Here is a 27,155-nt window from a genome sequence, read left to right as displayed (position 1 = left end):
TTCTTCTTTTTTCGATTTTGCCTTTTAGACTTCTGTTTTTAATTAGGCCATTTTAAGACCACAATGATTTTAAATTTAAGACTTTAGTCTGGGCTTACTGTGACAACCCAAAATGAAGTTACCTAGTCCAATTGCAATCTGGTGCCCAAATCAAAGGGCTTAATGGGCTTAACCTACAGTTTTAGAATTTGATCTATTGGGCTGATAACTTACTAATAAAACCAAGAAATTCATTTGAAACATATTGATATTACATTTCTAATAAACTAAACTTTCTTCACAATAATGTCAAAAGTGCCTTTCAAAAATAATAATAATAATAATAATAATGTCAAAAGTGCTACGCTAATTAAGAGAAAAAGAAACTTGTAACTTAGACCGGTACGTGAAATTCTCCGAACTATGGGCGTTGTTTGGCAAGTGCATTACCCGAATGGAGTAGTGCCTTTGATTTTTTATTTTTTTATTTTTTTTCCACTTTTTCACATTTTCCAATAACAATCAACATTAAAACATTCTAATTTTTTTCACTTTTTATATCACATTTATAATTTTTTATTACTATTCAAATAAAAAAATTCACTACAATACAAATTTTTTTCATTTTTCTATACAAACATAACCATGAACCATGTAGACGAGCAGCAGGAGTTGGAATAGGATTAGGACTAGGTTTCCCTGTTATGGTAGAAGTTTAAATCGACTCTTCTCTAGCAGTTGTGTTGCCTATATATCCAATTAACTTTCTGTCTCCCACTTTCTCGTTAGGGTACGTTAGAAAACTTTGTCACAAACAATCTCAGGCTTCATCGATCAAATTCTCAAGTTTCTAACTATCATGTTTCTATCAATCGTGTTTCTAACAATCATTTTTTAATAATTTTTTTTTTTTTTTTTTTTTATGCTCTTGCTGATCGAAAAGTTAGAAGAAATAGAAAAATAGGAAGAAGAGGGAGAAGAAGAAGATTATTTCTTTCCAGAAGATTTATTTATGTCTATCATCTCGAAGATCGATTTCTTTTTTTCTGTCTTGTTCTCTCTGTTTCTGGATGATTTTTTATGGCGCAAGTTCTTTAGTTCAAATAGGGAGAATCTTGCTTAATTATTTCCATGTAGGCTTCACAGATCGAGGAAGGGAGGGGATGGCCAGTGCTATTGAATATTAATGAATATAGCTAGCTCTTCCCCTCTTTTGAAAATTTTATTTGTTGTAGTATATAAATATTAATCTTGGCCGGCCCTTGCTTAGGAAAAAAAGGCTTAGCCCATGGCCCTTGGGCCCTATTATAACAAAAATGTTTTTTTTTTTTTTTTTTGAAGGGACAAAAATATTTTTTTTTACCCAAACCTTAAATCACTCAAATTTATTATTAAAAAAATTAGGCATGAGCAATAGCTTGAAAATTAAAATATAAGGCGAAATTGGAGGCGGGGCCAATGGTGGGGGCATTGGAGAGGCTGAAGGTGGAGGCTGTGGAACGAGGACAACGAGCATAGAGAAAGAAACAAAAATTGAAGAGGAAGAAAAAGAAAGATATAGATAAAGAAGAGTGGAAAGAAAAGGAACAAGGATAAAAAAAGGAGATGAGTAAACCTGCAGAAAGACCAGAGGGGAACTCTCACGGGGCGAGCAGCTGGATCACCCTTGGGAGATGGAAAAAGACAGTGATTGTTGAAATATGTCCGCGAACATTTATGTACCTAAGTAGGGCGGGGTCGGTAAGAATATAAAAGACATGAAATTAGGGATAAAATCATCTCAAATTATTTGTCTGAATTTGAAAAAAATTAGGTAGATAATTGTGAGATGAGTAATGTTTCTTACACAACTTTTGTACAACTCTAACAACATTTTTTATGCCACATAGACAAAGTAATCAAGAGTTGTATTTTAAAGTAGCAAAAGATCATATTTCAATTAGATAAGTTGTTGGGCGCGTGCCCAGTTTTTATTTGATCAAATATTTGTGTCAACTCAATCAATTTACATTAGTAGTTTGATGGTCTACTCAATACGATTTGTTTATTAAACGGATCATACGATTCGTATCGTAGTATCCATGCATTTAGTTAAATAGGCTGTGTTAGAGTTAAAGGATTTGACACGAGTAATTAAATAAATTATACTTGTATCGACCCATATAGTTGTATCCTTTCTATACAACACGAATCCAAGCTGGCAACTTATAAACCCGAATGGTTATCACTCCGTACAGGGAGACAGTTTATATATATACTCATAGACAAATAAATAGGTAGTCTGGATTGGATATTGTTGTTGCTGTATGGTTATCCTTTTATGTGACATGCAATGTCGTTATCATATTGAATTAAGTAATAATGCAACTTAATTTAGATTCTTAAAAGAATCTGACAATTAAGGTTGATTGATAAGAATAGTGACAATGACAAGTTTTTGCGATCAACATGGCGGAGGAGAAAAAATAAAAAGCAAGAAGAAGCCAGTCAGCCACCTTGTCAGATTGCTTTTAAATTTTTAATAAAACTTAAATAAAAAAGAAAAAGAAAAATAAGAGTTCTTTCTAGCTTCTATATCAACGACCTAACATCCATCCCGCATCAACGACCAAATATGCTTTTAAAAAAAAAAAAAAAAAAAAAAAAAAGACCAAATATGAAAAACATGTTATTTAGGGGGCATGCAATCATCGTCCTGCTTTTTAACTACATGCCTCTCAAATTTGTCATTAACCGACCGTGAACCGTCTGTCTAGATCAACAATTACGCGGTCGTGAAGCAAAATCTTCATGCATGAGTCGTCGAGCAGTCGCGCTTCTCGGCAGCAACAAGATCCCGCACCCACTCAAACATCTGTGTGGAGCAAGACAACGTGATCGGCCCTTTTCTCTGAGCCAAAATCTCCTCCTCAAACTGATTAAGCAACGCTTGAAACATCGTGGAAGACAAATATGTGATGGGAACCATGTATCGTCTACGCTCTTCATCCACATCCACTGATAGTAAGAACCCACTGGGGACAAGCTTTTCTTCCTCCTTTTTCTCGATGATCATGGCGTCTGAGTCTCTGCTACAGTACTTCAACCCTAGCTTTGCCTTGACCCAACCAAGTCTTTCTCGAATCTTAGCCATCGATGATCGATCTATATCACCCGATCGAAGACGAAGACAAACTTGCAATCTATCTTAATTAGAATATTGTACGTGTATTTAGTAAGGAAGAATACAAGATGTTCGATCGAGTAGGACTAGGATTAGGTTTCCGTGTCATAGTAGTAGTGTTAATTAGATTAAGAATAGGTGTCTCAATGCCCACGTGTAAAATCACAACTTTCTAATTAAATCAAAGCTTATTCTTATGTTTATGCCTAGTCATAAATAAATCATTTGACAGTTAATTTTCTAGTACGTACGTACGTTTGTACGTACAACAATGTTTTAATTGGACGCCTGCGACGATAACAACGCGGCCAATCAAGAAAACTCTTCAAACCTAATTTTGTAGTAATCCCAACAGAACTAGAATACGTACGTTGTCCGCCAATCAAATAAGACTCCTACTTCCACTCAGATTAGACATGGTTGAAGTACTATTTAGGAAACCAGTAAGGTTCATATATAATTAATCAAGTCTCATTCTATCCCAGTATTCCATCTCTCGATGGTTCTCGTTAGCTAGGGTTCTTTTAAAAGCTTTGTCAGAGTCTCGATCAGGATTCAAACAATCATGCATTCTGTCAACTGGCTGTTCAAGTACTTAAATGGAATCCGTTCCAAGAATCGTTATGAACGGCTCACAAAGGCTGAGAACGCGGAGGCCGTTCGAGTTCCGAGAGGTCACGTACCACTATATGTGGGCAAAGAGGAGAAGAGGTACGAAGTTCCGGTGAAATATCTCTCCCTCTGGTCATTCAAAGAACTGTTCGCCGAGTCACAGCCTAACAAACTTGATATTTATAATGACAGCCCAATCGTGCTTGCGTACAGTACTGAGTTCTTCAATCGGTTACTTGGGGAGGCCAAAGTAGACTGCCGAATTAAGTTGTGCATGTTGATACCCTATCAGCTGTCATTTTATTCTTTTATTTCTTTCGGTAGCGTAACCTTTTGTTCTTTGTTTAATTGTTTGATTCGGTTGTTTTGGGGTTTTCAACTCTAATGTAAATTATTGGATCACAGTTCATAGAATTATTGGTTGATATGATCCATTTGTTCATGTTGGTTGAAGATTAATCATTTACTTTATAAGTTCATTTCTTTAATTTGGAGTGGGGAGGTAATTCAGTTGCAAGAATCAAAACCCCAATTCTTCTTTGCTTTTCTTTTTAGCTCGTTTCTTCTTTTTTTTTTCTTCTTTTTTTTTTGAAAAAAGAAAAAAGAAAAAGAGATGCACCTAAGCAATTTTTGGTTCTATGGCATCCATGAAGGTTCTTGGCTTTCAACTTAAATGCTGAATAAAATATTATCTGTCACTTTCACTTATGTCATCTCTTTTAACTTTTGGGTAAATATTTATCCCCGGAAATGAAGAGCTTATTTGGAAGCACACAATTTTCAACCTAATTTCGAACAAATCATATATATATATATATATATATATATATATATTTTCATTTTCTCTATAAACAAAATTAATGGATGAACTACGAGCCTACGATGAATAAGCTCAATCTCTTCGCTATTTTTTGTGTATTGTGACAATAGCTCCTGTGAATTATATATGCTATCACGTGGGCAGAGATGGTAGAATTTCTTATTAAAAGGTGTCGAAACATTAATAAAGGGTTAAGTCTAATTTTAATAAAGGTTACATTTAGTTTTTAGGGTTAAATAGTTCAGAGGTATTTGTGGTTATGCCCTAAATTTGTAAACTTGTTGATTTTGTGATACAAGTTGCCGATTGTGCAACAACCATCAGAAGATAAAGAGAGAGGAGAGGCCCCCAGAAAGATGTTCACAGCATAATGGCTTGACGAAAATTTTTGTTCCTTAGTAGACATAAACTTATATTATATTCATATATAGAAATCTGCCAAGAAAAAAAAATTGCTGCATACTATTAAACCCCTCGAGTGGGTAAATGTTCTTGAGGTACTGTTAAAGACTACACGTCGAATACAATCATTAGGCCAGTTAGAAGAAGTTGTAGAAAACCCAACTCTCTTTATTCAAAAAACAAAAAGAAGAAAACCTAACTCTCAACGACTAAATTGTCTACTGTCCACACTCCTGTGGATTTCAATTTCATGACTTGCTGGATTTGACATATAAATGTTTCGACATCAAGTGATATTGATCCTTGAGCAAAAAGAAAATTCTTGCACGGAAACGACTGCTGTTTGTGGGTTTGAGGGAAGATACCTTCCCCAAGAAATCTCAAGAACTTCTATAAGATTTATATTTGCACATATGGATGGTGTATTGACTCCTTTGGGGTTCACATTATTCAACCTTTGCCACTCCTCCTGCAGGCATGCTGCTTTCTGCAACAGTTTCCCTTACAAACCTGGAAAGAACAGAAGATACCCATTCTCAGGGAAATCGATGAAAGAGAAAAAAATCATAAGAATGATACTACTATGCTACCACAAATCTTTGTAGGCTAGCCCTTAAATTTAAGTCAAGTTGACTAGTTGACAGTAGAGTGACTGGCTTCATCATAATGGGAGCAAAAAGAATACCTTGCTAATTTTTCCCGTGACGATTGCAAGACGTAGATTGAGAGAATAAATGACAGCATAAGTCCTGATTTACGCATAAAGATGTTTAGTAGCAATAGTGAGAATAAAGGACCCGAGAGTCAAAGGACCCTTGATTGAGTTTACTCCCTCTAAAAATCATATATTCTGGCAATTCATTTTTTTTGCTAACACCAGACCTAATTCCTAATTGAGAATAAGTTTTTACCTGATCCAAACAAAACATAGAATCCAGAAGTAACATCTATCTCTGAATGCTCCTTCCTGTAATATATCAGAATACAGCCTTAAATTAAGTTTGTTATAATTTGCAGGAAACAAAAAGCCGGACTTCCAAAATGTTCATTGTACACTTGGTAAAAAGCATGATCAAGCAATGTATATGCCCTTTATTAAAAAAAAAAAGAAAAAAAAAAAAAGAAAGAAGAAAAACTTAATCCAACACTAAAGCAGATCCAACCAAGACTTTGCACCTTTCAACATATCCAAGAGTGTTTTGAAAACAACATTCACGCCTCACTGTAGTACAAAATAAAATAAAATAAAATGATCCACCAAAAGAAGGTGAGCATAGCCAAACAATTCCGCCCAATAAGAATGTCAATTACGGAATAGCAAAACTTAGGATTACATTAGCTAGAAAAATCTGATGCTAGTCAAGAATACAGCAAATAAGAACAAAGCGACAAGTCCACATTGCCATGCCATCAGAGCACATCTACATAGAATCCACTGTTGGTCAGTTAGCGGTAGGGCAGGTATAAGAACCTACCCATCAGACACTCAACAAATCAATCTAGGATTTTCATATTGTTACAGCACCATCAGGAACTGTTCGGCAAAACAGAGATAATGGTAACCACTAAAAACAAGAGCAACAAAATGAACCCGGTAACCAATACATATAATGTTTAAAACTTTAAAACATGTAACTCCCAGCAAACTGACCATGTATATCGAACAAGCACATGCTTTGGCCAATGTCCAAGATCCCAGAACTGCTTACGAATGTCTGGATGGATTTCAACATCTGTTAAAGACAGATATTTAAGATACAGGATTAAATTCCTTAAAAATCAGCAAAATGAATTAAAATTTTCTCAAAACACATAGGACCAACTATCCAGTGGGCACTTGTTGAGGCTTTTCATGGTATTCTAAAGTCAAGATAATAAAATATTTGTCTAAAATTCATAGCAAGGACGCCACAGTTCACAATTAAGTATCTGAACATCAATCTTGTCAGCAATATTTCTTCTATCACATACCAAGCATATCATCCACTAATTCTTAAAACATGATCTAACTGTCATAAGTTTAAGTTATGCTCTCTTATCCACTATAGAATAACTAGGACAAAAAAGCAACAACATGGGACAGTAATCCAAAATAGCTCTAGGCAAAGTTTCTTGGATAACATACAGGGAATTTCCTGAATGTAAGTTATTCAACGTGCTTACCAAAAAAAGAAATTGTTCAACATCCAACACAGTTGTCTAGAAGACTTGATAAGGTAATGAGAATTATAAAGGACAAAATCCCAAGGCAATCAAAAAATTCACAAGTTCCAGTAAGATACAAGAGATGTAAAAGTACTTTGAAATTTAAATAAGAGCCAATGACTGTCCCCTTTCACTGTCCAGGCAAAGCATTTGATTTTTGACTGAATTTAAGCCCCATAAAACCATGGCAGAAGAGCAAAGCGGTGTTCACATGGCTGAGGCCAAAATATTTATGCAAAGCTTGTATCGGGTACTAAGCTCTATATAGAAACAAACAGAAACAACATGTGATTCTCAACAAATTTCTAGGCCAACTGACAAGAATGACAATATAAGCTAACACCAACCATGCTTCCTCATCCTCAAAAGCTAAAAAATGTGTAATTAAATCTAAGAAAGTCAGACTATAGATAGCAAAATTTAGAACATCAACTAATTAATGCATATCATCTAGACATTATTTCCCGAGCCCTAGAATGTTATTTGCTTTGTTTGGGTGTCAAAGATACTCTCCTCCCCCCCAACCCCCCCCCCCAAAAAAAAAAAAAAAACTTAAAATCAAGTTCGTCCCTTTTTCACCTTAGGATCTAAAATCTTGGGCTGTAGCACTTATTCCAGAATTTCGCACCAGGACATTGTTTCTCAAGCTCTAGAATGGCATTTCATCCGTTTGAGTCGTAAATGGGAAACAAATTGGATTGAACAAATAATATAAATAAATAGGAGGGGATACTTCTGTTTCCCGTATGAGATTCTGTCTTCATCTTTTAACAAACCAATATAGAGGAAGACATCAATTATTCAGGAACTTTCTTGATAAGTAACTTATGTGGAAATGCATACAGTGGTGAGGCATATCCAAAACTTTGGCAGTGACACCATGCAAATCGCTTCCCGAGTACCTCTGCATAGCATTCAAGTTAATATGTAGCAGGAATTAGTAACCAGTCAATTAAATTGACAGAAAAGTGCTTGTATTTTCCACTGATTGGAATCCTCTGGATTTCCTAGGTAAATTGTTTTTAAAATTTTAAAATTATCTTTAGTTAAATGGTTCAGATTTTTTCATTTCTGCATGGACAAAGTTTTTCTCCAAATGGAGTTGAGGGAATTTCTTCCAACCTAATCTGTTAAACTACAAGTGACATGTGCCTAAAATCCATGTGATTCGCATTGCATTTTTTAAAATCACAAGCATTTTGCACTCATGTCAGTTTAATAGATTGGGTTTGAGAAATTTTCTCCAACCCAAACCACCTCAAGGATCCTTAATTTTTCCTCAATTCATTGTATCTCACTATGTTGTATGCTGAACCATTTAATTGGAAATAACAGTTAGGATTTATCCTAGAAAATCTATATTAGATGCTCAAAAGATGAATGATTATGAGAACTGCTAATTTTAACTAAAGGCAATTCTTACCAAATGCACATCAATCATCGGAACCTCAGAACTCTTACGATTTATCACAAGAAGCCATGGAATCAGAAACTTTTCTCTTCCAACTTGAAACGATCTGCACACGAATAAATGTTCTTACGAATTCGTATTCTCACACCGCTTAAGAACCAACAACCAACAAATCTCCAAAATAACCTAAAAAATCTCCTCACATTTTGTACGGATCAGCTCCCGTGTAACCAACGGGCTTTGGTATCGGAATCAACGCCTACGCAGTACACAGATCAACAAGATCAATATTTAAGAAAAGAAAAGAAAATAAAAGAAAAAGAAAACCCTAAATGATGAAACTCAAACGGCACCTCGCGATTAACAGCAAAGGTGGGGCAATGTCGACCAATCACATCTTGCCACACAGTTCTAGACTGAAATCAACAATACATTGATTCAATGATCAACAAATTATATCATTAATCTAATATCACACACATATGTGTGTATGCAGAGGGTTGGAGATTGATAGGGCTTTAGGAGTACGAACAGAGTGGTATTGACCCATCTGGCTCATGGGGACGATGTCTCCGGGCCTGTAAGCGAGAGAGATCGACGGCAGCGACAGACACAGTGAGAGTAACAACACCAACGAAGACACCATTGCTTGTCGTCCATTTGCGCCCATTCTCTGCAATTTCTCGCCCTATACCTCTTTTCCCCAACTGCCCTTACAAATGTAGCCTAAGCTACCCGTTTGAACCAGCTCCGAGTGTCTGTGGACCGGGCCGGGCTACCCAAACTTGGGCCTAGTTATAATTTTTCCTTTGAAGAAGAAAATTGTGAATTTATTTGGTCAGCCACTCAGCATCGATTGAGAATTTGAGACGGTGTGAAATAGATATAAATTTTTCACAAATCGGTTTGTAAGATATTTTATACCATTCATATATAAGATTAACAAATATCCTTTGACATGTGAGAAGCACGTGTTGTTTTAATAGCATGCATTTCTTACATTTTTTTTAATAGCATTAATAAAAAAAATATGTGCTTCTCACATGTTTAAATGTCATATATCAGTCTTATATGTAGATTGTATAAAATTTTCAATAAACTGATTTGTAGGAAATTTATGTTCGAGTGAAATACCGTACCTACTGCATCATTTGCAATATCTCCAACCTAAGCCATTCATTTTAGCCAAAAATTATAATAATAAAAAATTGATATTCTCTGTTTCGTTATCCTTATTCGGATAAGATATGTTATTTGTACAACTTTTATACAACAATTACACAACAATACTGATGTGTCTAATATTTTTTTTAAAAATATATATAATAATGTTGGACACATCAACATTATTATGTAAAATTGTAATATGTTTGGGATTGCCAACCATCTTCGGCTTGTTTTAAAGAGTTACTAAACTACTCCTGTGATTCAATGGGCGGTCAGACCACCCTTATTGTTTTTTTTAAAGCGGCCAAACCATTTTTGTGGCAAAAAAATAAAGGTTTTTGTCACTCAAAAAGAGTGATTATAGGACTGATGAGAGCCGCAACGGATAGAAAAAGAGAGAATAAGATTTGGCTGACGTGGAAAGATCTGATCATTCATTGAAATAAACAATAATTAGAGGAGGTATTGAAAATCAATCTCAATCTAGTCGACATACAAAGGAAGATTCAACTACTACCATCAAGGTGTTAAAAGTGTTTGTTTTGCTTGGATATGTCCATTTACGTATGAGTTTTTGTCACTTTGGCTCATCTTTTGGCTAAATGAGATTCACCCTGCCTGCACCTCTTAACTTTTTGGGTTTTGTCCTTTCCTTGCACCTATTTGTTATTTTATTTTATTTTCTTTCTGCCCAAATTTGCAAATTTCACTCTTTATGAAATATTCAAAAATATTTAATAAAATTCGGGCTGAAATTTGGACAGCCTAATTAATGATCCTTGTCCAAAAGCCCGAGAGGGAAGGTTTAACTAAAGGTACACGAGTGGTTATGATTAACGGTTATTGGTTAAAATCGTTAACCGCAACTTGGGCTTTGTGCCAGTTTTTTTTTTTTTTTTTTTTTGGTGGACATAATTTTTGGACCTTTTGGTACAAAATTAACAAATTTAAATACAAATCCAAAATATCTATTAAAAAAAATTACAAATCCAAAACTAAAAAAAAATATATATATATATATATTTATATTAAGCTGAGGCGGTTAGCGGTTACTAACTGCCTCCGCCTACCCTTAAAACCGCTTTTTTAATTTGGGCTTTGTATCCTTTTTTTTTTTTTATCGACAGAATTTTTGGACCTTTTGTTACAAAATTAACAAATTTAAAATATCTCTTAAAAAAAAATACAAATACAAATCCAAATCCAAATAAACAAATATAAACAAATTTTCAATATATATATATATATATATATTAAGCGGGGGCGGTTAGCGGTTACTAATCGTCTTTGCTTACCCCTAAAATCTCTAATGGCCTTTGCCCAAGTAGTTTAATCACTTTTAAAAACGGTTATGCGGTTACCGGTTAATAATTAAAAGCTTATAGCGGGTTAACCGCCCCTTTTTACATGCCTAGGTTTAAGTTTAACACGTGGCCTCAAAAGGGAAAGGGTAAATTCTGAAACGAAAAGTAGAGGATTAGCGAAGAACATCAGAGTGCAAAGAGGCCGTGGGAACGGAAGGAAAAGAAGGAAAGGAAGAAAGGGACACCTGGGACTTGGGATAAACTTGCATATTTATGCTCACAAGTTTCCCTCAAATCGACAAAAAATCCCACTCTTCAACTTCTACCAGCACTTTGGTTCTTTCTTTTCCCACCACCATCAGCACCTGGTTTTAACTCTGTCTCTATCGCCCGTCGCTTTGTCACTTCCGTCCGTACCCGTCCGATTGCCCGAAGATCAAATCTCACTCCAGATCAACAACCTTGATTCGCATTCGATTCGGCCTTGAACTCGAACACGTGATGGTTGCACCGTCGATTTGTGCACCGGCGGGTTCTGGAGCCTTCGGTGGGGGGTCGCGCCTGTGAGGGAATTTCGCTCTTGTATTCTGTCACTTCGGGGAATTTGGTAAATTTCATGGGCGATCTTAGGGATTGGTGGCCTGAACCGAATCAAACGGCAATTGGTGCCGAGTTCTTGCAACGAGCCGAGGAAGCGACGCAGGGGGTCATAGCCCAGGTACAGCCGACCGTTGTATCTGAAAATAGGAGGAAAGCGGTTATTGATTACGTTCAGAGGCTCATTAGAACTCGTCTTGGTTGTGAGGTGAGCAACCTATACACACATATACCTACGTGTACATATACTCATATATATATATATGTTTGTATGTATAAAAGTTGTTTATATATTCATATGATCTTATATAAAACTTCTTTTGGTGTGAAATTTTGGGGATAATTTGGAGTTGAGCTATTTAAGTGAATAATTTATTACAGATAATGGTAATTGTTCAAATTTGATACTTGAATTAGACTACTAAGAATTACTTAGATTAATATTGTAACTGCAATCACTTTTTGTAATTGATTTTTGGATTCCGGCAATGTGTGCTCGGTTCAGTTATCCAGAAGAGAGAAACCAATTAAGAATGAGTTTTGAGTTGTGAGCGCTTTTAGATAGCAAGATTAACGAATTTTCTCCGAGTGGTCATGGAATTGTAGCGTTTGAGGAGTTGAAGTGTGTATGAAATGATTAAGAACTTGCGAATTGAATCGATGCCTAGAGTGGACGGCTTTTCTATTTATCTATTGCAAAAGATGTAAAAGTGCTGTCTAACAGAAATTAGCCGGACTGACATGGTCGTACCTTTTCAATTGAAAGACTCTTTTCCATTTGATTATAAACCTGTACCCTTTGTTGAAGCAAAGTTTGATGCTGTTCAAGATGTCAAAGAAGATGAGCAAGAGGGATATGTCTAAGTGTCATGATTTGGGGTATGTTTCTTGTTTATTGATATTTCAAAGAAGATAGGGACAAAGTGACGAGATGTTATTCCCCATATTGTAGTAATAATTCTATGCTAAGGTCATATGGTATACTGCTTCCACAAATCACCTGTCATGTGATTTTGTGTAATGGGTGGTTGTGAGTGTCGCATGGTATGACTGTCATATGCAATAATTTTCCCCTTTGTTGGGAGTTAGATGAAATTATTGGGATGGGTTTAATTTCTTTATTAATCGTCATTTGTCCTAGATGTGGGTTTTGAGGTGGGGGGAACCAATTCTGATCTTAATGAGTCGATAATGATCTTTACATCATTTTTGGGTATTTATTTAAGCCACTTGCATGCTTCTGAATCTCTCCATTTGTCCTCCTCTTTTCTTTTCTTTTTTTCTTTTTTTTCATCTCCTTCCTGGGCACGCCTCTTTTTCTTTATATATTATTTTTTTTGGGATCCAATTATAAATATTGAAATTCATGGAATGAGCCTTGATTTGAGTGAAACCTATTTAATATTAGATAAAATGTAGATTACTGTCTAACTCATGTTTGTTGCAGGTATTTCCATTTGGGTCTGTACCATTAAAGACCTATCTGCCTGATGGAGATATTGATTTGACTGCCTTTGGTGCTCTCAATGTCGAGGAGGCTTTGGCCAGCGAAGTTTGTTCGGTCCTTGAAAGAGAAGATCACAACAGGGCTGCCGAGTTTGAAGTAAAGGATGTCCAATTGATTCGGGCAGAGGTTTCTAGCCTATAATCCATATCTTTCTTTTCTAATTAAATAGTTTTTGCCTAAAGTATGGGACATGCAAATTTCTAATAATATAATTCTGTTTTTAATTTCTATTTACACTTTTGTGTATATAGAGTTAACATTCTTAATTTTTCCAAGTGGTAAGCAATGAAGATCTGTGCAATATTACGTTTAGTTTTCATTTTATAGACTGAGGGCGTTCGCTTGTTTGTATCTAGAAGTGAACATTCTTAATTGCACCAAGTGGTAAGCGAAGAAAATGTGTGCAATATTATGTTTAGTTTCATTTTATAGCGTGAAGGCTTTGTGGTAAAAAAGTTATGGTTTGATTGTGAAAGTGACTTGACACCTTGCTGTTTTACGTTTGTGAATAAAATTTGTCATAATTTGCATCATCATCATCATTGTCATTTGGTCTTGGGTAATTGATAAGAAGAGTGGTTCTTGCAAGGTCCCCCCTCTCTTTCTCTCTCGCTCTTAAGGGGAAAATAATGATAAATCTAGGTGTTACAGACCAGTTTAGGTTATTTAGCCTGTAGACTTATTGTGCATTAGAATCTCTTTTTGTAGATACTGTGTGATAAATCTCTTTCTGCTTAAGCTGATTACCAACTCCACCGTCCATGATTTGGTGGTTGGTTTGTGTAGTATGCATGCTTGCATATCCTTTTACTTTCATAATTTGCTCCTTTTATAATATACGCTGTGTTTCATGTATGATTTTTAAATGACGCATTGTTTTTCTTCTTGGAAGTTACATCACCGATTACTCTTCCACTGGTTTTAATGTTTGGCAATTTGAGTGTTGGGTTTTCTGTTGGCAGGTTAAGCTTGTAAAATGTCTTGTACAGAATATTGTGGTTGATATTTCCTTCAATCAGTTAGGAGGGCTCAGTACGCTATGCTTTCTTGAGCAGGTAGCCTTCTCTATAAATTCCTTAATGTAAATGAAGATTGATTTCTTGCATATTGAATGGATGCTTGACTATATGTAGTTAACAAGTTATACATGAATGCATTTATGGGAAGCTGCACTTTTGTCAGATATATATCTCTGTTTTACTTCTGAAAAGCTTAAGGATTTATAGCTTTAAGATCATGAAGCCACTTCATTTCAGGTGAAGCAATATATAGAATATTAATATTGTTGTATTAATTCTTTTTTTTTTAATGCAGAGTGGAGTTTGGACATTTTATGTATCTATTGTTATATTTATCAATGTTCTTCTTTGGTTTTCCTTTCCTTTAGTTATATTTTTACTGGTAGATCTGGGGACAGTACCCTCATATCTTTTTTCTAATGGTTCACAGTTTTCATGCTCATTTGGATCTGACTTACTAACATCTGCAGGATAGTTTACAAATCATGTTATAAAAACTATCTACACTAACCAGATGTGGACCTCTTCTATGTTTTCCTTTGGTCATCTTGAGTTTGTGGGATCAGGTTCTGCTTTTGGATTTTAACGTCCCTATTTCTGCTGAGTGTACAGACTGATCGTCTGATTGGCAAAGATAATCTATTTAAACGTAGTATTATACTGATTAAGGCTTGGTGCTACTATGAGAGCCGTATTCTGGGTGCTCATCACGGCTTGATTTCTACATATGCTTTGGAGACTTTGGTTCTATATATCTTCCATCTTTTCCATGCATCCCTAAATGGTCCTCTAGCGGTGAGTGCTTGCAGGACTTAGCATTGGTATGCTACTCAAATGTATCATATTAACTTAACCAGATTTTCTTTTTAGGTTTTATATAAATTTTTGGACTACTTTAGCAAATTTGACTGGGACAACTACTGCATCAGCTTGAATGGTCCAGTTCGAATATCCTCACTGCCAGAACTCGTGGGTGAGCAACATCTTTTAGCATGTGTGGCACACTCTATTGGTTTAGATCTCTCTTAGTCATTGTTTGGTCCTTTTTGCAGCTGAGACACCTGAAAACGATGGTGGTGATCTATTGCTCAGTAATGAATATCTCAAGGGATGTTTGGAAATGTTTTCAGTTCCCTCAAGGGGGTATGAGACAAATTCAAGGACATTCCCCCCAAAGCATCTTAATATAGTTGATCCGCTGAAAGAAAATAACAACCTTGGCCGCAGTGTGAGCAAAGGTAGAAGTCCCTTTCCTTTAGTGAGGCGGGGCCTCTTCTTCTATATCTCATCCCATGTAACTGAAATATTTGAGGTTTTTCATTGTTTTAGTCTTGTAATGATATGTGAGTTCAAAATTGTTGAATTTCCAAATTGTAGGAAGTTTCTCTTTTCGTTTCCTTTTTGTTTTTTGGAAGTTTCATGAAACAATTGACATTTTTTGGGCTCCAAATAATGCTGCACTAAAAGTGTTTTCAGTTACTTTTGTGGATTTATAGTAACCTGGATTAACTTCTGTAGGAAACTTTTACCGAATAAGGAGTGCTTTCACATATGGTGCTCGAAAGCTTGGGCGTATCCTCTCCCAGCCAGAAGAAAACATTGATGATGAAATTCGTCAGTTTTTCTCAAACACATTGGATAGGCATGGAAACGGGCAGAGGCCTGATGTTCAGGATCCTGGCCCGATGTCTGGACATGATGTATTTGGCAGCGCATCGTCATTTTCTAGTACAGATTCACAAGAAGATCAGACGATTAATGAATCAGAATATTCCTGTTTAAATGGCAAGACAGGGGAATGTAGGTTGGGTTATGAGGGACCAACACATGGTGGATTCACTAATACCAAGACATCAGGGACCAGTATGAGCTTTGGCAGAGCTGTGGATGAATCAAAAAGAAGCTCTGTGAATGTGTCAGCCTCAACCATGTTGGTGGAAGCTGACGAATCTGCAAATAAGATTACTGTTTCAGAATACCGTCTTTCTGGGGATGTGAAAGACCTTGCCACCTCTGGAATTCAAGGTCTTATGATCTCAAATGATGCATCTAAATCTCCCCTTTCGAGTTGTGAGGATAGAATATCCCCTTTGGGTAAAGCGCATCATGCACCTCATCTCTATTTCTCTCACACATTCAGCGGAAATGGGGATGGAAATTCAGATAAAAAACAGCCAGAAAACTCTGGTTATACCAAGAAGAAAGATTTGTCTGGGCTTCTGCAAGCACCTCCCGAGGAGAAGGCCTTTATAGCGCATGGTGATCAGGATGAGAACCACTCGGTTAGTGATAATGACTGTCTGTCGCCTGTTGGATTGAAGCACTGCCCTTCACGTTTGAGTTCAGTTGCTTTGTCCTCAGAAGATCTTTATCCTAATTATCGTGGTTATTGGATATTAAATGGCACTTCTGGAAATCCTGAAGCATTGAAATCTTTGTCAGATCTCAGTGGGGACCACGAGAGTCACGTTAACAGTTTGCGTTGTGGTAGGTGTTGCTATGAGTCTGCCTTGAGTACACCTGTTACTTCCATGTCTCCAACATTGTTCTCACAGTTCCATGGCAGGAAGCCATGGGATGCAATACGACAGTCTGTGCAGCTGAACGGGAATGTGTTTTCCCAGGGGAACACCAATGGTGTTGTCCCAAGGTCAGGCTTCTACGCCTTGAACTCACCAATATTACCTGGTGGTGCTGTATTTGGTATGGAAGAGATGCCAAAGCCACGAGGAACAGGGACATATATTCCGAACACGGTATACTTACTCTGAGCCTCTGGATTTTTTATTTTTTGGTATTTGGATATTATGTGGAAACCTTGAAATGTTTGTGGCGTTTTGTCTTGGTCGATCTTGGTGTCTGTATGCAGCTTCGTTTTTCCTTCAGTTGTTCAGGTGGCTGGTCTCATTATCTTAAAGTGCTTTTACACATAAATTTTTGCAGAACCATTACCGGGACAGGCCCTTGACTCCAAGGGGAAGAAATCAAGCACCAGTAAGGTCTCCTCGTAACAATGGCCGTGCCATGTCAACCCCTGAGTCAAATTGGTCTGAGAGAAGTCCTCGGAACAATGGTCATGCCATGCCAACCCCTGAGTCAAATTGGTCTGAGAGAAGCAGCCGGGAGTTGGCACAAGCACAATTCCCTGTTTATGGTAGCGGAAAGTCTGGGTCTTCAGACCAACCCTCTGGTTCCCCTGGAAGGAAGGTATATTCTAATGCCAATGGTTCAGCTCATCCGTCTGAGAAAGTTGTTGAATTTGGGCATCTGCCAGTGGAGGGATCTTTGCCAGAAAGGAGCTGGCAACAAAACTCTGGCGCAGCACTTGCTCAAAACTCAAGCGGAAGCCTTCCATCTCCAGGGATGCTAAGCCCAAAGCCTGTATTGGGTACGAATCAAGATAGGTATGGGAATATCACCATTCATGTCAATTTTTATTCGGCCCTTGTTGACATATATGGGACTCTTTTTTAAGTTTTTTTGTTTGGACATGTAGGATTGGGGTACAATCATACCGTTTGAAAGATGAAGATGACTTCCCACCTTTATCTGGCTGACTGCGGTGGGAAGTATGAATGAGTAGAACAGTTAATACTAACAAAGGCAACTTATGCCCGAGCTTCAACCTACAAGGAAGCTCAAGAAATGGAGTCCATTTTTTTCCTGTTTGTGGTTCGAAGGCATTTTTGTACATTCTACTTTTTTTTGTAACTTCCAATCGTGATAGCTGTGTTTTACAGAGATGTTGATATATAGGATGTTTGAGATGTGGTTTCATCTCAGCATTTGTTTTTCTTCTTCACCCCTTGTAGGTAAAACAGTACAAAAACAAAAATATTGTTGTTGCTGATGTCTGGTGTAACTCATATAGAAATTACTTTCTGCAGCTGTAATGATGTAACTTTTTGGGTATTATCCTATTCGAAAGGTTCTTCGTGCCTCCATTCTTTCTGCATTACCGTGTCTGCCTTTTTCAAGTGCGATTTAAGATATTTCTGCTTGTGGCATCATTGTTGCACCCTGTGTTGGACTCTTGATTGTAAGTTGCAGGCACTGAAAATAGAAGGATTGGGTATTGGATAATAATTTAGGGCTTGCAAAATGGATAATCGTGTCGGGTTTGGGTCAACCTGATTGACCCGCTAACCCGTTTAGGCTAACTCGAATTCGACACAATTAACTAATTGGGTTGAAACAAGAAACACGAACACAACACGATTATAAGCTAGATTATCCGACACGACACGATTAACCTGTTCAGTTAATGGGTTGTGTCGACATGACTTAATTGTTTTTTAATTTTTAATTTATTTTTTTAAGTAAAAAAAAAAAAAAGGGTTTTGAATTTTGATTAAGAATATATGAGCCAATAATGGGGTATTTGACTTAAACTAAGATTCCTTAGCACCAAGTCACCAACTACCTGCTGTAAGTTACTATCATTCTAGCATCAAATCACGAGAATAGTGCCTCATTCTGATATTTCAAAAATAAACGGGTTGGCAGGTTGACTCGTTTATAAACGTGTCATAAACTGATCAACCTGTTTAGCCTAAATTCAGACTCTATAACTTTGTGTCATATTTGTGTCGAATTCGCAGATCGTATCAAAAATTGTCGAACCCTAAATAGTATGGTCAACTTCTCGTGGGAGAAGCTTTGCCCCTTTTGTACATCTTGGTAATGGGGTGAACTGTTGGGGTGATATGGTGGCAGGAAGAAACAATTGTGGTCACAGGCTGGAACATGTGATGGAGACCCCAACATTCTTCACTAGGGGCCCGCTCAAAAGTTGCACCAGTGAAGATGATAAGTGTTTCTTGAGCTGCCATTGTACAATCTCTTGCTGGTAAACTTGCTATTCAGATTAAAATTTACAGCTGCCTTGGTATTGTGTTTATATTTTCCCAACAAACTTATAGTCTTAAATGATGAATCCCATGTGGCAATCCGTGTTTCTGTGTTGGGTCTGGATTGTCTTGAGGCATGAATATAAGATTATATGGATCAATTATAATCTTACTGATTTAATTAAACGAGTCAGACTCTTTAATTTGAACTTGCTAATTTAGTGTTGGGTTGGTATTGAGTTTGCGAGTTGTGTTAAAAATTGTCAGTCTCCTCCTAGTTTAGAATGAGACTTGATATTTTTTAAGAACTCAAAAGTTTGAATGTTTTATTTTTTTTAAAAAAATAATAATAATAATAATTTAAATCAAAAATTTTCTGAACATATTAGATTCCATGGAAACATCCTAAAACTCCGACCTTTTAAGTAGGAAATTTTGATATTCGTGTCTTATCTTTGTAAGAATTATTAACTTGATTCTTAAAGTCTACCTTTACTAAAAGAAATCAAATAGAATTATTGTTAAATTAATATTTATTATAAAAGTTTAAGTTGATAGGAAGATGTGAATTTAATTATTTAATTTATATTCTGATATTCTTTTATACATGTACGCTCAAATTTTTTCTAAATAAATAAGGCTCAACATGTAAAATATAATGAGAATGAATTATAGAGTCGGGATTCGAACTAATAACTTCTACTCTAATACCATATTAAACTTATCAGATAAAAAATAAAAAATTTAATTATTTAATTAATATTTTAATATATGTTTATCAATGTTTAAAGGTATTTTTGTAGTTAAAAAAATATATATATATATCAATTTTGGTCAAATTATTGACTTTGCTGCTATTAAATTAGTATTGTGTGAGATTATTTAAACAATTGATATAAACTCAAACCGTAAGCATATCTAGATAAAAATAATATCAATTCGATCATGACATTTTCAGTTTTTTTTTTTTTTTTTTTTTTTAAAAAAAAAAAAAAATTAAATAAACATTTAAAGAGTTATTGATTCAAAGTTTGAAATTCTAAGCAGCTAAACAAGCTCTTAATTTGTCTTGGTTAGGTTTTTTAAGAGTCAGTTTTGCTCTAAACTTGGTTAGATCAGATCTAATCTATAAATTGATATTTTTAGATTATGTGATTTGTATATGCATTTTTAAACAGATATAAGTTTAATGGAGTGAGTTGTGTGAATTAAAATTCTAATTTAGAAAAAAACTTTATCATTTTCAAATTATGTAAAGGGATAATGGTAACATTAAAATAAAAAATAAAAAAGAAAATACTGAATGCGCCAAATGGGATGATGTGGACACAAACCATCCATCATGGGGCATGGCGAACTTGTCTGTCTCTACTTAATTAACCTCAATTGTTGCCCACTAAATGCGTTAAAAATGAAAAATAATTTCAATTCTTAACAAGTCAATGACATCAACATACAACCCCTATGTTTAGACCAATGATGTTGCATTTTTTTTATTTTATTTTATCGTTGAATATTAAATAGGGGCGACACGTATATAGAGAGAGAGAAAAAAAAAAAAAAAAAAAAATCAGTGGTGAGAGACTTTTCCAAAGCTTTTTCTTTTTGTATATTTTTGGCAACTAAAAGCTTTGTATAATATTATCATATAAAAATATGAATGAATGGCTGTAGTTCAACAGAAAGGTATGTGTATCCGAAACTGACATAGATAAGTAGATAATATTTAGGAACGTAAGACAACTCTCTCATAGAAAAATAAACTTGGAAAAGTATTTTCTGATAATTTTGAGAAAAGTCCATTACATTATATTTGACCTTAAAAGATAAGAGCCGTGCATAAAACAACCCTATTGTTATGTTTAGACTTTAGACCAAGGACTCAACTAGGTTGGGGGCTTCCAATTGTCTTTTATCATTTTTTTCATCAATTTCAATTTTGCTCTTATAAGTTTAATTTGGTAAACATAGCATCTAGTCGAATTGGTTAAAATGTGTACATGTGAGTTTGATTGATTGGTTGATTGAGTTTTATATTAGGAAATAGCTTTGGATTGTGCCAAGTACTATTGTACAAATACCGGTGTTTTTAATTACTGATGTGACCGTCTCACCTTCCATCCTACATAACACAAGTTTTGTCACGAGGAAATAGTCATAAAGTGACTCTTAAATTTTTGAAATGAGATGGTATGCTAACATATTGTGTTCAAAATCTTATTTATTTATTTAAAAAAAAAAAAAAAAAACATATATCCTAACCAATTATATGGTAAAAGAAATCACCAAAAAAAAAAAAACCAAAAGAGAATAATTGAATGAAGTAATGACTTGATTGTATGTATAAAACAATATATATATATATATATATATAGGTTTCCCTAATCTAATATTCTTATAGGATGTTATATATATGTGAATTATTTTTGCATTTGCATATGTCAAGTGTTGAATCTTAATTGAAAAATGTGAGACCTGAAAGATCTTAATTAATTTGAAGATGCATGCATGCAATAATAAACCGGTAAACGCATTAAAGAATGGGCGAATTAAGTATGCTTCGAATTGAAGACCTGGCTAGCTTCTGAGCTCAGCCAGCAAAGCTGATCAACTACCACAAGCTCAGTCTCTCCCTTCCCCATACAGACATGGAGTGATTATGTTATTAAATATAACCAACGCCGTTAACTCCATTCACTTGAAATTTATTCAAAAAACCAACGCCGTTAACTTCTATTCACTTGAAATTCGCATCTAGTAATTTGGGTGAAACAACTAGAATTTATCTGTCTGATCAGCAAATAGATACAATTTTTTTTTTTTTTTTCACATTTTTTTCTTTGAATTACTAACAATTCAAACAATAAAATTATTAAAAAATCTCCGTCCAACACGGCCGTTGTTTGTAGTTTGGATTTCATCAAAACCCATTAGCCAAGAACGGATTTATGGGCCGGTATATATAGGCCATACCCTCTCCAATTCCTAAAAGTAATTTTTTTTTTTAGATTTTTTTTTTTTTAAAAAAAAAAAAAATAGCATATTGACCCTTTAATAACAAAATTTTGTATCCCTTAATTAACTCTGTACATAAAAGTTTCTACTCCATTCCTGCCCTCAGCTCCGTTATCTTCTGGACCCGTATGGGCCCCCTTATGATATTAACCATCAACACCACCTCTTCTTCCTAACCCGGCCACTTTTGTTTTTGCAACCAAACATCTCTCAGAAACTTCTCTCTCTCTCTCTCTCTCTCTCTCTCTCAATCTTTCCCTTCGAATTCTGTCTGTGTCTCTGTCTGAAATCTAATTTCGGGATTGCTCTCAGTACATCCACAAATGGTACTGTCAAAGCGTGGCCACAGGTTCTTCAAATTTAGAACCCAAGTAATTTCAACCCAAAATCCCATATACACTCATTTCATTTTCTGAAAAGCTTTTTACGATTCATTTTCGTCCGCAAACATCTTCTCATCAGTTTCCTCTCGACAACAACCTTAGCCCCCACGACAGTCTTTTTCTTCCTTGGCTGACGAGAAAACAGTCTCTCTTCCTAGTTCCCCACCACATCCACTCAATTCTTTACAGTAATTTCCTAGTTTTATTCCTGTCAGGAAAAAAAAAATTAAAATCTAGGATATAGATTATATATATCCTTCACGCTCTCTGTCTCTTTCTTTCTCCATCAGACAAATGGTTCCTGATTACTACGAGTTCTCACGTGGGGTTGTGGAGATGGCTTGGATTATGCTAAGTGTTGATTACTCGAGGCTTTTCTGGTTATTGTTCGGAGTCTTCTCCTACGAAAACCATGAGGGAAAGCCTCGAATCATCTAGCACGCAGTACTTGCAGCTTCTTTCATCTTTTTTGTCTAAAAATATTATTTTATAATTAATATATAAACCAAGTATCGATCGTAGAAGAAACAAAAGAAAAAGCTAGCGGTTGATTTCTCAGCTATGTACAACGCACGGCTAGGAGGATTCGTTGATGGAGCCAAGGCTCAGCTTGGATACGTTGAAACTGATCCATCTGGTCGCTATGGCCGAGTAAGTAATTAATATCATTCTGAATTTCTTTTTTGGATAAAATACATAGAATTTTATTTTATTTCTTTTTTCTTGGTTTTTCACAATTTATATCATCTTCCCATCTGTGCCTGTTCTAGAAAACATATGCATGCACGGGAATTTACCTTATTCAAGAAAGATTAACGTATGACTTGTGCAGTGCTGCTCTAGATCGATCGAAGACATATTTGCAATTTTTTTTTTTTTTTTTTTTTTGTGTTAAAATATTAATAATTAAATTTATCTTTTGCTATTGGTTTAAGTTTTGGATTTATGTTGGTTTCTTTTTTTTTAATTATCAATAAATGATCTTATGGGTTAAAACTTCATAAGATTATTAATATCTAAATATTTATCTCATAAATATTGTTGGTTCATTTGGATGGCATGATGATGCCCGCAACAAACGCGACCTTTTTTACACCAACCCTGTCCTGCCAATGGGCTGAAGAGTCCACACCACTATTCATGGCGAGTGACATTGGCTTCTTTACCAAACAAAGAGAAAAAAAAAAAAATAGGAACACAAAAAGGTCTATTAGGGTTGTTGCATTGAGACAATGCGATTTTGTGAAAAGTAAAGCGAAAACAATTTAAGGAGAATTTATGTTGTCGGACGGATTTGTTAGAATATTAATTAAAAGATTAAATTTGTTATTTTTTTAATCAACTTAAACTTATGAGATTATTTGTGATTTAACATGGTATTGATCTATCAGAACAAAAAATCACGAGTTTGAACTTTGTCTGAGTTGTCTCTATAATTCACGTACTATTTCAGTTGAATATTTTTGTGTTGGAGTTCACTTATTCAGAGGAAGTTTGAGCATATCTGTGAGGAAGAATGTCATAATATTAATTAAATGATAAAGTATGCGTTTGATATTGCGATTTCGCAAATAAAAATGGCGATTTTAAATCAAATCGCAGAAAATGAATCGTTTGAGATTGCGTTTTAAAAAAATTGTAATTGAACACTTAAAAAATATGTGTTTTCAAATCGCAGGCAATGTGTGCTTTCTTGAAAACACCCAATTTTAAATGCTAAACTGTGATTTTGAATGCCAAATTGCGTTTTAAATGCCAAACGCTTTACCATACAGTGACTTTAATTACTAGTTATTCGATCTTTTTGGAATTTCTTTTTGGAGTCATTGTACAAATTGATTATGCAATTTATAATTAAGTGAATCAATTAATAGGGCCTAAACTGTTAATATATATTTGCGTGAATGCAGTTCAGGGAAATTCTTGGGAAAGGAGCAGTGAAGACGGTGTATAGGGCATTTGACGAGGTTCTTGGAATAGAGGTGGCGTGGAACAAAGTTGAACTCAAGGAAATCTTTCATTCACCGGAGGAATTGCAGCGGCTTTACTCGGAGGTTCACCTTCTCAAGAACCTCGATCATGACTCCATCATGCGATTCTATGCTTCTTGGGTTGATGTTAATCGAACATCTTTTAACTTCGTCAGCGAAATTTTTACCTCCGGAACACTTAGAGAGTAATTAATTTTTATTAATTGTTTCGTTTTAATTAATATATAGGACAAAAATAATAGAGTTTTAATTTAATTATGACGGTTAAATGTTAATTACAATGGGACGTGATACAATATACATGCAGGTACAGGCAGAAATATCAGCGAGTAGATATTCGAGCAGTCAAGAGCTGGGCCCGCCAAATCCTGCGTGGTCTTGCTTATATGCACGGCCATGATCCTCCTGTCATACACAGAGACCTCAAATGCGACAATATCTTCATCAATGGCCATATTGGACAAGTCAAAATTGGTGATCTGGGCCTTGCAGCCATCCTTCGTGGGTCCCAACATGCCCACAGTGTCATAGGCAATCTCTCCCTCCCTCCCTAATATTGGATCATGATCCTTTGCAATTGCCTGGCCTGTTTCGATTCAATTGTAATGCAAAATTAGGTAGACAATTGAGATAAGTTTCCGATATGCCTTATATATGTCGTCGAGTAGGTTTCGAACAGCCTAAACATATGCTCCAACAGATCGATAAGCTCCATCATGGGCATCTTACAATTGTAGTCGAACAGACAGCAATCGGCCGGGACAAAGTGGTTTTGATTTCCGGCCATAATTGTTAATCTAGCTAATTTGTTTGTCTAATTTTAATATCAGGTACACCGGAATTTATGGCACCAGAATTGTACGAGGAGGAATACAATGAACTAGTAGACATATATTCTTTCGGCATGTGTGTGTTAGAGATGCTGACTTCTGAGTATCCCTATAGCGAGTGCTCCAACCCGGCCCAAATATACAAGAAAGTTACTTCGGTAAGCTTAGGCCTTCACTGCCGTACGTAATTTCCTACATTAACTGCATGAGAATTAAGAAAGAAAAGGTCTCCGTTTTTATATTAAATTCTTCTGATTTACTAGGGAAAGTTGCCCAATGCGTTCTATCGAATTCAAGACATGGAAGCTCGGCGATTTGTTGGGAAATGCTTAGAGACTGCTTCAAAGAGGTTGCCGGCCGGAGAACTTTTGTTGGATCCTTTTCTAGCGTCTGATGAAGGTGGATTGTTGCCCATCCCATGTCCGAAGTCAATGTCCAATAGAAAAGTGGTGGAGTCGCCGCCTTCGTTGCCTGATCCTACAAGGAGCACAGATATGACAATCACGGGAACCTTGGACCCGGAAGAGGATACCATTTTCATCAAAGTGCAAATTTCTGAAAAGGACAGTATGTGAAAGCCTCTCTCTTCCATGTGCATCCGGATTTTTAATCCGAATCGGGATTCGCTGCAATTGTTTGTCCCGATTTAGGATTTTTTCTAGAAATAAATAAATCTCTTTTGGCATATTCTGGTTTATGTTTGTTGCCGTTTTCATTTTTCAAACGGGTAACATTTTCTATATAATATTTCAGGCCATGCTAGGAACATATACTTTCCCTTCGATATTGTGCACGACACAGCAATTGACGTAGCGATTGAGATGGTTAAAGAATTGGAAATCAGCGACTGGGAGCCACTGGAGATAGCTGGGATGATAGAGGAAGAGATATCTTCTCTGGTTCCAACTTGGAAGGATTGGGGCTCATCCCAATGCCATAATCAGCACAGCTTTAGCTATGAAGAAGAAGAAGATGATGATGGCACCCACCATCCTTTCTACTCATCCTCTTCCTGTTCTTCCTCTGTATCTTGTCTCCCAGCTTTCAGCTCTTCCAATAAGAGCCATAATCGTGGGAACAACGCGGCCTCTGGCAGTGATTGGCTTCAAGGTACGTACATGTTAATTCTTCTGGTATTTTTCACTCAAAATCAGTAAAAAGTACATCTCAGATTTGATAACTTTGAATTGTAATGCAGAAGATTTGTTTGGCAATGACGATGCAAGTTCTCAGAGCTCTCTGAACTCCTTCAAGTATTCCAATCTAAGTTACTGCTCGGGCAATGAAGATGATCATGATTTGAGTATTATCAGAGGAGGAGAACCCATCTGTAATATTGCGAAGGCCCGAAAGTCTACAAGGTTCTGCCCTGAAGACAGAAGAAAGTATGGCTCAAATCTGCCTCCGAAGCTAACTAGGATGCGGTCACTTGTGGACGTACGTAGCCAGTTGTTGCACCGATCTCTGGTGGAGGAGATAAACAAGAGGCGATTGTTCAATACCGTTGGAGCCATTGAGAACATTGGGTTTCAGGAACCAGGCGAGATTTAAGGCGAGGTTTCTGTTTAAGTGGTTTGAGTCTCCCGTTAATTTGTAAGTTGATGGAGACTCTCGCGTTCCTTTTGGTACGTTTTAAGCATGAATGCTTGTATGTATATATAGATTGTGAACTTCAAGAGTGTGCACTTCTTATTTTGGACAATTGGACCCAAAAAAATTGACATCAAACTTAATGATGAGGTAAAATGAAGAGATTTGAATGTTCTGCTATATATTTAGGGGGAAGCTAATTGCAATCATATATTATTGACTTTTGGTCATGATTCGTTTGGGATTTGAACCATAAATTGTTAAAAGCTTGGTCCTTAAACAAGAATTAAACTTCGTTTGGGCTTCCTTG

The 27,155-nt window shown here is 35.9% G+C and overlaps 4 protein-coding genes across 5 annotated transcripts; 2 read left to right on the top strand and 2 right to left on the bottom strand.

The window, feature by feature from the left end:
* Window positions 1-2,767: 2,767 nt before the first annotated feature.
* LOC133873453 (auxin-responsive protein SAUR19-like) lies at window positions 2,768-3,112 on the bottom strand. The gene has a single exon (XM_062311153.1). The coding sequence runs from the start codon at window positions 3,110-3,112 to the stop codon at window positions 2,768-2,770; it is 345 nt and encodes a 114-aa protein (XP_062167137.1).
* Window positions 3,113-5,010: 1,898 nt separating this feature from the next.
* Window positions 5,011-9,315, bottom strand: LOC133872227 (uncharacterized). The gene is made up of 9 exons (XM_062309674.1): window positions 9,125-9,315; window positions 8,946-9,008; window positions 8,796-8,851; window positions 8,605-8,698; window positions 8,025-8,085; window positions 6,628-6,709; window positions 5,888-5,943; window positions 5,662-5,725; window positions 5,011-5,486 (listed from the first exon to the last, which is right to left on the bottom strand). Exons 1-9 carry the CDS (start codon window positions 9,260-9,262, stop codon window positions 5,423-5,425), a joined length of 678 nt encoding a protein of 225 aa, XP_062165658.1. The 5' UTR covers window positions 9,263-9,315; the 3' UTR covers window positions 5,011-5,422.
* A 1,940-nt stretch (window positions 9,316-11,255) lies between these two features.
* On the top strand, window positions 11,256-18,130 carry LOC133872675 (uncharacterized). The gene is made up of 9 exons (XM_062310252.1): window positions 11,256-11,868; window positions 13,108-13,293; window positions 14,130-14,222; window positions 14,799-14,981; window positions 15,057-15,159; window positions 15,239-15,424; window positions 15,705-16,942; window positions 17,130-17,590; window positions 17,683-18,130. The coding sequence occupies exons 1-9, from the start codon at window positions 11,680-11,682 to the stop codon at window positions 17,741-17,743; spliced, it is 2,700 nt and encodes an 899-aa protein (XP_062166236.1). The 5' UTR covers window positions 11,256-11,679; the 3' UTR covers window positions 17,744-18,130.
* Window positions 18,131-22,253: 4,123 nt separating this feature from the next.
* LOC133872744 (probable serine/threonine-protein kinase WNK5) lies at window positions 22,254-27,025 on the top strand. Of its 2 annotated transcripts, none has more exons than XM_062310336.1 (7): window positions 22,254-23,085; window positions 24,345-24,610; window positions 24,733-24,956; window positions 25,256-25,413; window positions 25,519-25,822; window positions 26,009-26,365; window positions 26,457-27,025. In XM_062310336.1, exons 1-7 carry the CDS (start codon window positions 22,996-22,998, stop codon window positions 26,804-26,806), a joined length of 1,749 nt encoding a protein of 582 aa, XP_062166320.1. In that variant the 5' UTR covers window positions 22,254-22,995; the 3' UTR covers window positions 26,807-27,025. The 2 variants fall into 2 exon arrangements, with proteins under 2 accessions (XP_062166320.1, XP_062166319.1); XM_062310335.1 differs by having other exon boundaries at window positions 22,255-23,085; window positions 26,454-27,025.
* Window positions 27,026-27,155: the final 130 nt, after the last annotated feature.

Source organism: Alnus glutinosa, chromosome 7 (genome assembly GCF_958979055.1).
Source record: "Alnus glutinosa chromosome 7, dhAlnGlut1.1, whole genome shotgun sequence".
In the NCBI taxonomy this organism is placed as follows: Eukaryota; Viridiplantae; Streptophyta; class Magnoliopsida; order Fagales; family Betulaceae; genus Alnus; species Alnus glutinosa.
The sequence above is the reverse complement of the archived record's forward strand: the minus strand, read 5'-3'. Positions and strand labels throughout refer to the sequence as shown.

Excerpts from the sequence above, each read along its gene's own strand:
- LOC133873453 (XM_062311153.1), bottom strand. The coding sequence starts at position 3,112 with ATGGCTAAGATTCGAGAAAGACTTGGTTGGGTCAAGGCAAAGCTAGGG.
- LOC133872227 (XM_062309674.1), bottom strand. The coding sequence starts at position 9,262 with ATGGGCGCAAATGGACGACAAGCAATGGTGTCTTCGTTGGTGTTGTTA. Across the intron at positions 9,009-9,124 it reads AGATGGGTCAATACCACTCT|TCTAGAACTGTGTGGCAAGA; the intron begins GTTCGTACTCCT and ends TGTTGATTTCAG. Across the intron at positions 5,726-5,887 it reads CTATGTTTTGTTTGGATCAG|GACTTATGCTGTCATTTATT; the intron begins GTAAAAACTTAT and ends TGCGTAAATCAG.
- LOC133872675 (XM_062310252.1), top strand. The coding sequence starts at position 11,680 with ATGGGCGATCTTAGGGATTGGTGGCCTGAACCGAATCAAACGGCAATT. Across the intron at positions 11,869-13,107 it reads GAACTCGTCTTGGTTGTGAG|GTATTTCCATTTGGGTCTGT; the intron begins GTGAGCAACCTA and ends TGTTTGTTGCAG. Across the intron at positions 15,160-15,238 it reads CTCACTGCCAGAACTCGTGG|CTGAGACACCTGAAAACGAT; the intron begins GTGAGCAACATC and ends TCCTTTTTGCAG.
- LOC133872744 (XM_062310335.1), top strand. The coding sequence starts at position 22,996 with ATGTACAACGCACGGCTAGGAGGATTCGTTGATGGAGCCAAGGCTCAG. Across the intron at positions 25,414-25,518 it reads TATACAAGAAAGTTACTTCG|GGAAAGTTGCCCAATGCGTT; the intron begins GTAAGCTTAGGC and ends CTGATTTACTAG. Across the intron at positions 25,823-26,008 it reads GCAAATTTCTGAAAAGGACA|GCCATGCTAGGAACATATAC; the intron begins GTATGTGAAAGC and ends ATAATATTTCAG.